Genomic DNA, 14,642 nt, shown 5'->3' with positions numbered 1-14,642 from the left:
ATCGCAATTTTGTCTTGAATGACAAAATTGCAATAATAAATGCACGCAATAATTTCTGATTTTACAGTTTTAGATTCAAGTGGTTCCAATGAAATATGAGGTATCAGTTGATTAAGCTTCCTGAAACCAATTTTCAGTACAAATGTGAGACAATTCTAAGTAACTTTGACCTTTTCCTTCAAATGAATAGGGATTGTTCTCTTTTTATGTGAAACAGATTTCAATCCCATGTGTAGTACATGTACTATTTTTAGTATCCAGAAAAACCCATTTCCTGCAAAAATTTAAATATTTTTAAAGTATTTTTAGTAACTATGAATTCAAAATCAATAGGGAACAAAAACTTACAGAAAATCAAGAAGGAATAATCTATAAAACATGTACCTTTATATAAACTCTTTTTAATGGAGACAGACAGGGTGATTACTACAGGGCACTGCTGACTAGGGCACTAATAATAAACCTACACATTAACCTCCTGACCCGAGTACAATATTCCCATTTTCAGGGGTCTCCTCTCGTCAAGGAGAAAAAATCTGGTGTATGAAATATTTCATGAATGAAAATTTTTAGCCAACACTTTTGATAATTGCTTCAATAAACAAATATCTATGTATATATTAACTTAATCAATTTCTTAAGCATTTTAAAGCACTTATAATTAAGATGTGAGATAACATTGTGATCTCTTTTATTTAGTGCAGCTTCTACTCCAAAATGTCTGCATTATTCTTGTACCAAGGATCATTGTCTTGAGATGAAAAAAGATGTGTCATCTTTTACATGAGTTATTGTGAGAGAAGGATCTATTTTTTATTGAGAAATGCTGAAATTCAGCATTGATTCAAATATAAACAAGGCCCTGCATAATGAATTTGAAAGAACTGTGGATTCATTTATTTTCATGGGTATCAATTTGTGTGGATTGAGGAAACTAGAGGCTCCAAAGAGCCTGTGTCGCTCACCTTGGTCTATGTGAATATTAAACAAAGGACGCATTTGAATTCATGACAAAATTGTGTTTTGGTGATGGTGATGTGTTTGTATATCTTACTTTACTGAACATTATTGCTGCTTACAATCATTCTATCTATATTGAACTTGGCCTAAGAGCTTCAGTGGAAAATGTTAGTTAAAATTTACAAATTTTATGAAAATTGTTAAAAATTGACTATAAAGGGCAATAACTCCTTATGGGCTGTACATTGTTTCCCTTTACAGTTTATCTCTATCTATAATAATATTCAAGATAATAACAAAAAACGGCAAAATTTCCTAAAAATGACTAATTCAGGGGCAGCAACCTAACAGCAGTTTGTCCAATCCATCTGAAAATTTCATGGCAAATAGATCTTGACCTGATTAACAATTTACTCCCTGTTAGATTTGCTCTAAATGCTTTGGTTTTTGAGTTATAAGCAAAAAACTGCATTTTACCCCTATGTTCTATTTTTAGCCATGGCGGCCATCTTTGTTGGTTGGCCGGGTCACGCCACACAATTTTTAAACTAGATACCCCAATGATGATTGCGGCCAAGTTTGTTTAAATTTGGCCTGGTAGTTTCAGAGGAGAAGATTTTTGTAAAAGATTACCAAGATTTACGAAAAATGGTTAAAAATTGACTATAAAGGACAATAACTCCTAAAGTGGTCAACTGACCATTTTGGTTATGTTGACTTATTTGTAGATTTTACTTTGCTGAACATTATTGCTGTTTACAGTTTATCTCTATCTATAATAATATTCAAGATAATAACAAAAAACAGCAAAATTTCCCTAAAATTACCAATTCAGGGGCAGCAACCCAACAACAGGTTGTCCGATTCATCTGAAAATTTCAGGGCAGTTAGATCTTGACCTGATGAACATTTTTACCCCATGTCAGATTTGCTCTAAATGCTTTGGTTTTTGAGTTATAAGCCAAAAACTGCATTTTACCCCTATGTTCTATTTTTAGCCGTGGCGGCCATCTTGGTTGGTTGGCGGGGTCACCGGACACAATTTTTAAACTAGATACCCCAATGATGATTATGGCCAAGTTTGGATTAATTTGGCCCAGCAGTTTCAGAGGAGAAGATTTTTGTAAAAGTTAACAACGACGGACGCAGGACGACAGACGACGCCGGACGACGCCGGACGCCAAGTGATGAGAAAAGCTCACTTGGCCCTTCGGGCCAGGTGAGCTAAAAAAGGATTTTTGAGGATATTTGATTTCATAGTTTTTCAAATCTCTGCATAATATGTAATTCGTTGAACATTTGATTTCGTGGTTCACACAAAAAAAACATGAAAATTGGTGTCCAACAAATTAATAATGAATCCACAGTATGTTAATCTTAATAGAACTCAAATGTGTGCCCACCTAGGTAGTTGGCAAGATTGATTGATTGAATGTTTGATTGCTTAAAGTCCAGTGGCAAATATTTCATGCATATTCAGGACGAGAACAAGTTCACAATAAATACAATAGGTAGGTCTTGTCACAATAGGGGCCATTTGGGATGATGGTTGGGGAAATTTGGACTGCCACTTGAAAATGAGGGAATATTGGATAGTGACAGAAATTTTGCCTTGCAACAGGCCACCTACAGACCCCTCAAAGAGTTGTTGCAAGGGTTCTTTATGTGCAAAGAGCGTGGCACTCTCTTTACACGAGACATCGGATTTAACGTCCCCATTCCGACTGAACGTGATTGCAAACTTGATACATCCCGTACAGCCAAACTAACACCCCACTTCAGCAAGCATTTTACTGCGGGTCGGGAGAAGACCAAGTGACCATATTCATAATCCCCAGTTAGCCTTGGGGCGTAGTTGGCAAGAGGTTACAGGTTTGATCCCAGGTCAAACCAAAAACTTTGAAATGTGTATGTGCTGCTTCTCCACACAGGATTAATAGTATGGATGCATGGCTCGGAGTCAGAATAATGTTGCTAAGGTTACATGATTTCCTGCTGACTTCTACTTTATTAACTAACAAGTTAAAAATATGCCTCAGCTTGTTACTCTTTAACAAAGCAGGAGTGATATGCATTTCACATGTTTCATATTAAATTGTTCATCCTGAATACGCATTCAATTTGACACTGGACGTAGATTATCCATCCACTTGTCACTACTATCTATAAAATGGTTGTTCTCAAGCAATTTTAAATGTCAAACGAAGGTTAACAATAAATGGGGAATGTGTACATGAGACACTTGGGTCTGCATTTTGAGGTAAAATGCCTTTTGTATAGTTTTAATATTAAGTAAAGGCAATCTTAAGTTGGAAAACTGAAGTGTAACTGGCAGAACTCTTGAAAGGTTATAATGACACCACCAAAATTCAGACTTTATCCAAATAATGTGGTACTAAGCATTGTGTATACATTTCATAACATTTGGTTGAGACAAACTAAAATACATGTAAGAGAACAGAAGCTAAAATTTCAGCAAGTTTTCCATTTGTAAAGGGGCATAACTCTAGAATACAGTGACACCACCAAAATTCAAATGATCTGAGTTTTATGGTAATAAGCATTATGTTAAAGTTTCATAACATTTGGTTGAGGCAAACTTTAGTTAGATAGATATAAGAAGATGTGGTATGAGTGCTAATGAGACAACTCTCCATCCAAGTTACAATTTATAAAAGTAAACCATTATAGGTCAAAGTATGGCCTGTAACATTAGCTGTTTCCCTCTGTCCTCTCACTTGTAAAATGTGCCCTTGATTCCTTATCCATTTCATCAATGTACAAAACATTTTGAACAATACTGCCAAATGGCTTCATTTCTAATAATCCTATTTTATTTAGGAAATAATTCATGGGGGCTTGAATATATCGTGATTTTACCATGGGTTGGCCCTTTATGACAAATATTTTACCCTGAGCGATAGCCAATTCGATTCTAATAGGACAAATACAGCAATTCTTTTGGATCGAAGCGCTCTAGGTGGAGGCAAACATTTGCCATTCCCATAAATATACGCACTATTAAATTGGCCTAAGGGAACTGAGTAAACTGAATTAGTTACATGCTTAAACTATTTACAATAACATATTTGGATAGTTTTCGATGAATTTAAATGATAATTTACTTATACGTCTTCAATGTATATTAAAAAATGGCTTATAACACATTTTAGCATCGTCGGTTTACGTTTCCTTGTTGTGATGATTTTTGGTTTCACAAGCGTGTATTTTCCCATAAAATGTTTACATTCTGACGGCAACGTTCTATGACGTCAGGTAACTCATTAAAAAAAAACATTTGACGTGGGAGTACGATCATAACAGCCCAAACAATATATTCATATTTTACCACGGGTGTGTACTCAAACCGTTTGAAGGACGTCATGTTAGAATCCATGATATATATATATAGAGAATTATAATCAGTCTTGATTGGATGTGATAATAAATTGTACAAACAATCATTCATGAATGCATGACAAATCATGGTTTTTTTAAGTGAAGTAATTTCCTCTAAAATACATGAAATAGGTTTTCTTTAAAATTGTTGAAATATATATTTGTACTGATAGTTTAAAACATAGAGCAACTTATTTAATTTTTATCTGCTAGAGATAATATTCTTTTTAATGGAAATTGGGATGACTAATTTTTTATTATTATTTTTTTTTATTTTAGAGACAATTGTTTTTACTCATTACCAAACTATATACAGAGTCCAGTTATAACAGTTCTGGATATTAAGAGCAATAAGATGGTGTGTAGGATATAAATAATTTAACTATCTAACTTTAGAGCATGCAAATGCATTGTAGCATGATAAATACCCCAACTAATTTACAAAAACTGAACATGCTAGACACTTTAATATCTCAAAAACAATAAATAACCCTTGAAAAATGCAAGAAAGTGAGAAAAAATGTTGGAAACTTGTACTGATGACTGCCAAGACCCCCTTGACCTGCCGAGTATTTGCATCATCTGTGGTACAGTCAGACAGACAAACATTTTAATTAGTTACCTGTTTAATGTAGGTACTGATGACTGCCAAGACCCCCTTGACCTGCCGAATATTGGCATCATCTGTGGTACAGTCAGTCATTACTATACATACTCTCAACCGTCTTCATAGTAGTTTTCTTTCATCTGAAAAATAAAGACAGTACATTAATAGATTTCAGCTATAATAGCCTATGAATTGATAGTCTAAACAGTTTAATTCCACTTGTAAATTTAAAGGTTATATCAATTTAAATTCAAATGAACATTTTTAACCAATCAGGTCATACAAATCAAATATGATCCTACAATAAACAAGTTTGACCCACATGCATGACATGAAAAGAATAAATAATCCAAACATTGAATTACTAAGTTGTGTAGCCTGAATCAAGTGTTTATACAGACATGGTACATGCAAATTACCTCAGTATTAGACAGTAATGATGGTTTGTTTTGACTATTGTTCAATGTCGAGCATTTTTGTTTTGTATTTTGATTTAGTTTCAATCAGTTTAGGTTGGGGAAAATATTTTATGGCACTTCTGTCAGTTAACAAATCAAATTGATGTTCAACATTTATATTGCTGTTGTCAATTTGACAAAATATTCATGCTGCTTCTTTATAGTTACATTTTAAAGGGTGTAATAAAATACTTTGACCTTCAGGATTACTAGTTGCTGTTTTTCACTAGTGAATGAATTTAGTTTTTTAAACAGTCATCTTGATCATTACATTATCTAAAATGTCTGAAACTAAAAATATAAAGTCTTGTTAGAATTTTGGTTATTTTCTAAAGATATTTTCTAGCATGTCTAGTTGTCAATTCAGGGCTGTTCTGTGAGTTCCTTTTCAAATCAGTCAATATGTTGTTGATTCTGTAGGTGAATGAAAACTATATTTGTACTTGATAATCTGAACATCAACTGAACAGTTCTTAATGGATTGCAAGTGAATTGTATAAACAGTACACATTGTTTTTTTTTATTATACTGCTCATGTTCAATATGAAAGTGGAAAATGATGTTTTTTTATTTGCACATGTATCAGTTTTTTTCAGCAGAAATTTACCATAGTGGATAAGTCTGAAAATTGAGTGAAATACTGAACATACTGTATAATATATGGATCAGCCATACATTATAAGGTGCAAGAGTAAAGACTACCAATTCAAACACTTCTTTTTGTAAAAGTAGCCCTTCCCCGACAAAAAAATAGTTTTTATGTCTTTGTTTACTTGAACTAACCATCAAATTTGCACAAATGAAACTTTTGGTGACAGAGAAATATATTTAGACCAGTCTGGGCTAAAATGTATGTGTTTGCAGTATAAAAAAATTGTGGATTAATGGGCTCCTTCGTATACTTGCTTAAAATTACAAGAAAAGTAAGGTTATTTTTAGTATCAGTTGCAGAAAAGACTTTAAAAATTTGTTTAATATTGGCATGTAGAAAGAAAAGTGATACATGTACAGTTCAGAATATATCTGGTTTCTATGACATTAAACTTAGGGTAAAATATGGAAATTGAAAGGTTAAATAAACAGAGATTTGAATTGGCGGTCTAACAACTTATAAACTGTTCAAATAAAAAATTACTGTTTTAGTTCAAAATTGGGTCTTAATGATTGTATTGGAGATTTTCTTTAGATAAACACCCCAATCCTTCTATGTCAGATGACTATATAGCTATTTGTGTTGAATAGGATGTTTGGATTTTATATTCAAGGATTATATAATTATTATACAAATTTTATATAATAATTATCAAAGCACCAACTTATGCATCTTATTGTCAACATATACAGTAAAAAAAAACACAATGTGAACTTGTGATGAAAAGCCAAGATAGATACACACAGAAACGTAGGCAAATAAATTGACAAAAGCCTTCTCCTATCCCAAAAAAGTGCCCTGCCGTCCACTGGCAGCCTACCCCTGTCAATTTCTAGCTCGAGCACTAGAACTGCATTAATCAAGTTGATCTAACCAAAAGTATGTTAATGCTTAATTTTTCTTTTGGAGATCGATATTCCTCAATGCCATTCATGCGACCATCCATGTAGTTATTGTCATAAGAATCATATTTAAGTCATAGCTGGCCCAATTTCCGGCTCCAATCTCTAGTTAGTACATGTTCATATGTCAATGGTGGACGAAGAAAATTTCCAAAAAAACCTGATGTTTAGCATGCAATTAAGAAAGGAATATGACGTTTTTAATGCAATTAATAGATTAAATATTAACTTCATGCTACTTTCATCACATTCTTATGAAGTAACACACTTATTTTGCTGAAATTAAGAATGATGTGATGTACACTCTTGAGTCTCACAGAAGTAGTAAACATTGTCTTCATGAAATAACATGCTTGACACGCTTCGATCAGCAAAAACCTAATAGTTCCAGATTTGAGCAACTTTAATCTACATGTATACTGCAACCGATCTTAATCCAAATATCACTGTTAAAGGGCACATGATGTCAAATTTTTCAGAAGAAAAGGGCATGTCATTCAAAAAAAGGACATGGCGTCATGAAAAATGTTTCAACCTATAAAATAGTAAGTCTCAAGATGCAAGTTTCATTACACATTTAATCTAAGGAATAAACATGTGTACATGTATGAGCAGCTGCCACATATGATCCAAGATCAATGAATGTTCTATCAAAGCTTTTAGACCAAAATATCGAGATGTGTAATGAATGAGTTTTGCTACTAAAACAACAATGACGGCGGTTTATTCAATGTCAATTCAACAACTGACTCTTACTGTGACATAATAACATTAATATTGTGACATTGAAAGTGTTCTTAAAAATGCACTTATATGAAAGTTGTCTATTGTGAAAGAACCATTTTCCCTTCATTGAACACTTTAATTAATTTCTCTGACCGTTATGTAAAAGCTTTATATCTGAAGAATTCCTACAAATATATGTGCTAATCAAAATAGCTGATATCAACATATGCTGCAACTGGTGTCACATCCAAGATCAATGTCCTTCAATCACCAATGTCAATTTCAGGGTCACTAGTGGTCATTAGACATCCCTATAAACTCATCATCAGTATAACTGAATCGAACCAAAAAGTTTATACAGCTAATACTTTAATCAATAGTACGACTAACTGAATTTTAATGACTTTATTATAATGTTTATAAATGTAAATAATGTGGGAAGATTGCACAAGTGAAAGGTAAACTTTGACAGGTCAAATCTGTAATTATCTAATGACATTATGTTTAAAGTTGGTGACTGCTTTGAAAAAGACTCAAAGAATTTATATTGCAGGAAAAAAATAACAGAATGTAAACAAACAAAAGCATGCGACTATAATACGTGTTGTTTGTAAACCAACCAGTTTCAACTTCCTGCGCCATGTCATTATCGGTGCAAATGGGAAATCTCGCGGGAAAAAGACGCGGATTCGAATTACCTCGTAGGTGGATCCAACCACGTGTCGTTTCCGTTTTAAACACTAAGGAGTTGGCTTCTTCTTCTTTATAATTCAGCACTCCATCAAAGACAACATACTGATGATAACGTATCGGGCACTGATTTTACTATGCCGCGCGTGCGTGGGATATAAATTTTATTTACAGTGAATAATACAAAAATAAAAATAAAAATGTTTAGCAAAGGAAATCTGAGAAAAATACATAAATAAAGGAAATGTTGAATCTTCACGTAGTCAGCTTCCAACAAAAACTTGATAGCCATTTGTCTAGTTAAAGTTACCTGTAACTTTCGATAAAAAAATGTCCATTAAGTTACAAAGAATATAAACAATCCCAAAAAGACTGCAAACGCCAATTTAGAAAAGCAGAATGGAACTATATTACTTAGTAAATGACATCAGTCAATGCAGGTTTTGAAAAGAATAGTTCTAAACCATTCTGGAACTATATTAGCTGCGGTATCGTAGCTCTTTGGGTCCTTTTGTTATTTTTTTATAGTCCGCAAATAGTCAAAAAATAACAAAAGGACCTAAAGAGCTACGATACCGCAGCTAGAACTATATGAGAGCAAAGAAACAAGAAAATATAGGAGTAGCACCACTAAAGTCAAATGGAGATTTTACAAACGACAGCAAAGAAAAGGCAGAAATTCTAAACAACCAATTCATATCAGTATTCACTAAATTAGATCCGAACTCACAAATACCACCGCTAAAGAAAAGATCAACTTCAAATACCTCGAAATTGGGCATAACATCAGAAGGAGTACATAAATTGTTGGAAAACGTAAATCCATCCAAAGCAATGGGTCCAGACGGAATACCGTCCAAACACTGTCCTTAAAACATGTGCAGAAGAACTCGCACCAAGTATGATCAAGTATATCCGCCATCTTTCAAAAATCAATTGACACAGGCACTCTCCCTGACGGTGGTTAAGTGCAAACATAGCTCCCGAGTATTTAAAACGGGGGACGTCCACGCAGCTGAAAATTACAGACCAGTTTCACTGACCTGTGTATATCTTGTAAGCTTTTGAAACACATCATTTGTAAACACATCCTCACACACCTGGAAAAGCACAAAATACTGACAAATTTAAATCATGGATTCAGATCAGGTTACTCTTGTACAACACAGCTCTTATATAGTCACACAGAAGACCTATACTAAACTAAAAGAGTTTCGACAGTGGCATTCAACTCGATATGGCTATACTCGACTTTTCAAAGGCTTTTGATACTGTGCCACATGACAAACTTCTGGCAAAATTAAACAGCTTCGGAATAGATGGAAATCTGAACAAATGGTTAGCAGCATTTCTGCAAAAACGATCAATGCGGGTTGTAGTAGAAGGTGAGCACTCAGAATATGCCCACGTAGACTCTGGCGTACCACAAGGCACAGTACTAGGACCGCTGCTTTTCCTATGCCACATCAACGACCTCCCGGAAAGCGTAAAATCTCAATTTTCTCGTTTATTTGCAGATGACTGCCTACTCTATCGAGAGATTAACAACACAAAAGACCACCAAACTCTCCAAGAAGATCTAAAAGCTCTGGAAGTATGGGCACTTTATTGGGGAATGAAATCCAACGCAAAAAAAAAGCTTTATAATGAGCTTTAAACAAAAATCATCACTTCTACCAACTAGACAACCACATACTAGAACAGGTACAAACAAATCCTTACCCCGGTCTTAACATATCTGATGACCTTAAATGGACCAGCCACATAGGGAAAAAAACAAGCAAGGCAAGCTGCACACTAGGGCTCTTACGCCAGTGCCCCCAAGAGTGCAAAAACCTTGCATACTTAGCCATGGTAAGATCCGTACTAGAATACGGTGCTGTCATCTGGGACCCATTCACCATCAGAGAAATAGAAAAAATAGAAAGCATACAGAAAAGATGAGCACGTTTCATCCTGCACGACTATAAATCCAGAGACACCGGGTGCGTCAAAAATATGCTTTCCAAGCTTAAACTACCACCTCTACAAGAGCGACGGAAACATCAAAGGCTGACTATGTTCTACAAAGTGGTTGAGGGATTGGTGCCGGCTATTGATCCAACAAATTACCTACAAAAGACAAGAAATAAACGCCAAGTCAAAGCAAAAAACTTTAATGACTTTCAATATTCAAACATCGTGGAAAGACAAGAAACCAGAAATAGCAGATCGTACAAATTAATAATCTGCAATACTGACATTCGGAAGAACTCTTTTTTTCCAAACAACAATAGTAGAGTGGGACCATCTTGACGAGGTAACTGCATGTCAAAAGACAGTTGAGGGTTTCACGGCTGCTCTCCAACGGTTGGACAAACCAACCCGCTCTCCTTCCAGTGCGCATATTATATCCGCGATCGGATCCTGCACTGTGTAACATACAGATACAGAGAAAGAAGATTTTGTCTTAAAGAAAGGCAATGGCTATTTGACCGGCACCGTCAAAATATGAAATTCGCTATTTGAACGGCACCGGCAAAATAGGAATTTTGCTATTTAGCCGGCTCTGATTAAATTATATCTCACTGCAGGAACATATATTAGATATACTGTTCCAAGCTAACTGGAATTAAAAATAAGAATAACATTTTTTTTCAATTTAAAAACTTGTGTTACTGCTGCTCATATTTATGAACACTTAAACTTCTTATCTAAAAATGTATCTTCATTGCAACCAACTATTAATATTGTCTGCAATATCTGTTTTTATGATGTAGTTTTGCGTAAAACTATTTTTATCACTGGCAGGATATTTAAACCATCGATTTTACACAGATTTAAAATCAGCTTTTTTATAAATATTTTAGAAAAAAATATATTTAATAATGTATTTACGAATGTGTTTTCATGCTTTTAATTAATATTATAAAGTTATTAAACTATTTAATTATCTTCAATATTTTATTTTTGATTGCACTGTATTTTTATTAATGCTTGATATTGAAATAAAATTATTTTAAATTATTATTAGCTTTTTTATTCTCTACTAATCACATCAATGAACAGTTTTATTCAGTGCCGGCTAAATAGCAAATTTGCTATTTTGCCGGTGCCGATCAAATAGCCACTGCCTATTTTTTATGGACAAAATCCTTGCATGACGGTCATGCAGAGATGACCCCACATCAAAGATATCTATACATACTTACATTTTATCACCGCAAGTTACTTATTCGGGTTAGAATCAACGACAACTTCTGTTGTATATAGATTTACAGGAGGAACATCTTTAATTATTCATATATTCACTGACATATGAAAAGGTGGATTTATACCGTCCGAGAAATTGAGGAAATTTACAAGTGGAGCAGGATCTGCTTACCTTTCCGGAGCATCTGAGATCACCCCCACTTTTTGGATGGGGTTCGTGTTCCTTAGTCTTTAGTTTTCTGTGTTGTGTCTTGTGTGTTATTGTTTTTTCTGTAAGTTGTCTTCTTCTTTTTTAACCATGGCGTTGTCGGTTTATTTCCGATCTATTAGTTTGGCTGTCCCTTTGGTATCTTTCGCCCCTCCTCATTTACTCACCGTGAACTTACGTCTACTTCGCATTATTGAGATATCAGAAAACGGGAGCATGAGAGATCGGTTTTTAATTAGATTGTCTTCTTATTAGCTAGGATAATTTTGCATTGATGTACACCATTATTGCTTTGCATTCGGCCCTTCTCTCGGTTAGTGGTATTGAACCGCAGTAGAGTATTTAGCATTGATGTAACACTGTTGGTTTGTTGGTAGTCGCTCATTACAAATCAGGCTCATACTCTTCATACGTTTTTAGCTCACCTGGCCCAAAGGGCCAAGTGAGCTTTTCCCTTCACTTGGCGTCCGTCGTCCGTCGTCGTTAACATTTGTAAAAATCTTCTCCTCTGAAACAACTGGGCCAAATTAAACTAAACTTGGCCACAATCATCATTGGGGTAACTAATTTAAAAAATGTGTGTTGTGACCCCGCCAGCCAACCAAGGTGGCCGCCATGGCTAAAAAAAGAACATAGTAAAATGCAGTTTTTGGCTTATAACTCAAATACCAAGGTATTTAGAGCAAATCTGACATGTGATAAAATTGTTTATCAGGTCAAGATCTATTTGCCCTGAAATTTTCAGATGAATCGGACACCCCGTTGTTGGGTTGCTGCCCATGAATTGGTAATTTTAGGGTTTTTTTTGCTGTTTTTGGTTATTATCTTGAATATTATTATAGATAGAGACAAACTGTAATCAGCAATAATGTTCAGCAAAGTAAGATCTACAAATAAGTCAACTTGACCGAAATGGTCAGTTGACCCCTTTAGGAGTAATTGACCTTTATAATCAATTTTTAACCATTTTTCGTAAATCTTAGTAATCTTTTACAAAAATCTTCTCCTCTGAAACTACTGGGCCAAATTAATCCAAAATTGACCACAATCATCTTTGGGGTATGTAGTTTTGAAATGTGTGGCGTGACTCGACCATCTAACCAAGATGGCCGCCACGGCTAAAAATAGAACATGGGGGTAAAATGCATTTTTTGGCTTATAACTCAAAAACCAAAGCATTTCGAGCATATCTGTCATGACTTGTGATAAAATTGTTTATCAGGTCAAGATCTATCTGCCCTGAAAATTTCAGATGAATCGAACAACCAGTTGTTGGGTTGCTGCCTCTGAATTGGTAATTTTAAGGAAATTTTGCTGTTTTTGGTTATTATCTTGAATATTATTTTAGATAGAGATAAACTGTAATCAGCAATAATGTTCAGCAAAGTAAGATCTACAAATAAGTCAACTTGACCGAAATGGTCAGTTGACCCCTTTAGGAGTAATTGACCTTTATAATTAATTTTTAACCATTTTTCGTAAATCTTAGTAATCTTTTACAAAAATCTTCTCCTCTGAAACTACTGGGCCAAATTAATCCAAAATTGACCACAATCATCTTTGGGGTATCTAGTTTTAAAATGTGTGGCGTGACTCGACCATCTAACCAAGATGGCCGCCACGGCTAAAAATAGAACATAGGAGTAAAATGCATTTTTTGGCTCATAACTCAAATACCAAAGCATTTCGAGCATATCTGTCATGTGATAAAATTGTTTATCAGGTCAAGATCTATCTGCCCTGAAAATTTCAGATGAATCGAACAACCAGTTGTTGGGTTGCTGCCTCTGAATTGGTAATTTTAAGGAAATTTTGCTGTTTTTGGTTATTATCTTGAATATTATTTTAGATAGAGATAAACTGTAATCAGCAATAATGTTCAGCAAAGTAAGATCTAAAAATAAATCAACTTAACCGAAATGGTCAGTTGATCCCTTTAGGAGTAATTGACCTTTATAATCAATTTTTAACCATTTTTCGTAAATCTTAGTAATCTTTTACAAAAATCTTCTCCTCTGAAACTACTGGGCCAAATTAATCCAAAATTGGCCTCAATCATCTTTGGGTATCTAGTTTTAAAATGTGTGGCGTGACTCGACCATCTAACCAAGATGGCCGCCACGGCTAAAAATAGAACATAGGGGTAGTATGCAGTTTTTGGCTTATAACTCAAAAACCAAAGCATTTCGAGCATATCTGTCATGACTTGTGATAAAATTGTTTATCAGGTCAAGATCTATCTGCCCTGAAAATTTCAGATGAATCGAACAACCAGTTGTTGGGTTGCTGCCTCTGAATTGGTAATTTTAAGGAAATTTTGCTGTTTTTGGTTATTATCTTGAATATTATTTTAGATAGAGATAAACTGTAATCAGCAATAATGTTCAGCAAAGTAAGATCTACAAATAAGTCAACTTGACCGAAATGGTCAGTTGATCCCTTTAGGAGTAATTGACCTTTATAATTAATTTTTAACCATTTTTCGTAAATCTTAGTAATCTTTTACAAAAATCTTCTCCTCTGAAACTACTGGGCCAAATTAATCCAAAATTGGCCACAATCATCTTTGGGGTATCTAGTTTAAAAATGTGTGGCGTGACTCGACCATCTAACCAAGATGGCCGCCACGGTTAAAAATAGAACATAGGAGTTAAATGCATTTTTGGCTCATAACACAAATACCAAAGCATTTCGAGCATATCTGTCATGTGACAAAATTGTTTATCAGGTCAAGATCTATCTGCCCTGAAAATTTCAGATGAATCGAACAACCAGTTGTTGGGTTGCTGCCTCTGAATTGGTAATTTTAAGGAAATTTTGCTGTTTTTGGTTATTACCTTGAATATTA

The 14,642-nt window shown here is 34.4% G+C and overlaps 1 protein-coding gene across 1 annotated transcript in view; it reads right to left on the bottom strand.

Annotated features, from left to right (window-relative positions):
* The window catches only part of LOC134725888 (probable helicase with zinc finger domain), a 43,210-nt gene extending 34,825 nt beyond the window's left edge, over nt 1-8,385 (bottom strand). The window contains exons 1-2 of the mRNA XM_063590149.1: nt 8,325-8,385; nt 4,982-5,106 (exon numbers count right to left, since the gene is read on the bottom strand). Of these exons, the coding sequence (XP_063446219.1) occupies nt 4,982-5,062 (81 nt within the window). The 5' untranslated portion in view covers nt 5,063-5,106; nt 8,325-8,385. The remainder of the gene's footprint in view (nt 1-4,981; nt 5,107-8,324) is intronic.
* Between the last annotated feature and the right edge of the window lie 6,257 nt (nt 8,386-14,642).

This window comes from Mytilus trossulus, chromosome 7 (genome assembly GCF_036588685.1).
Source record: "Mytilus trossulus isolate FHL-02 chromosome 7, PNRI_Mtr1.1.1.hap1, whole genome shotgun sequence".
Classification (NCBI taxonomy): domain Eukaryota; kingdom Metazoa; phylum Mollusca; class Bivalvia; order Mytilida; family Mytilidae; genus Mytilus; species Mytilus trossulus.
Note: the sequence above shows the minus strand (reverse complement) of the source record. Positions and strands in the feature narration are given on the sequence as shown.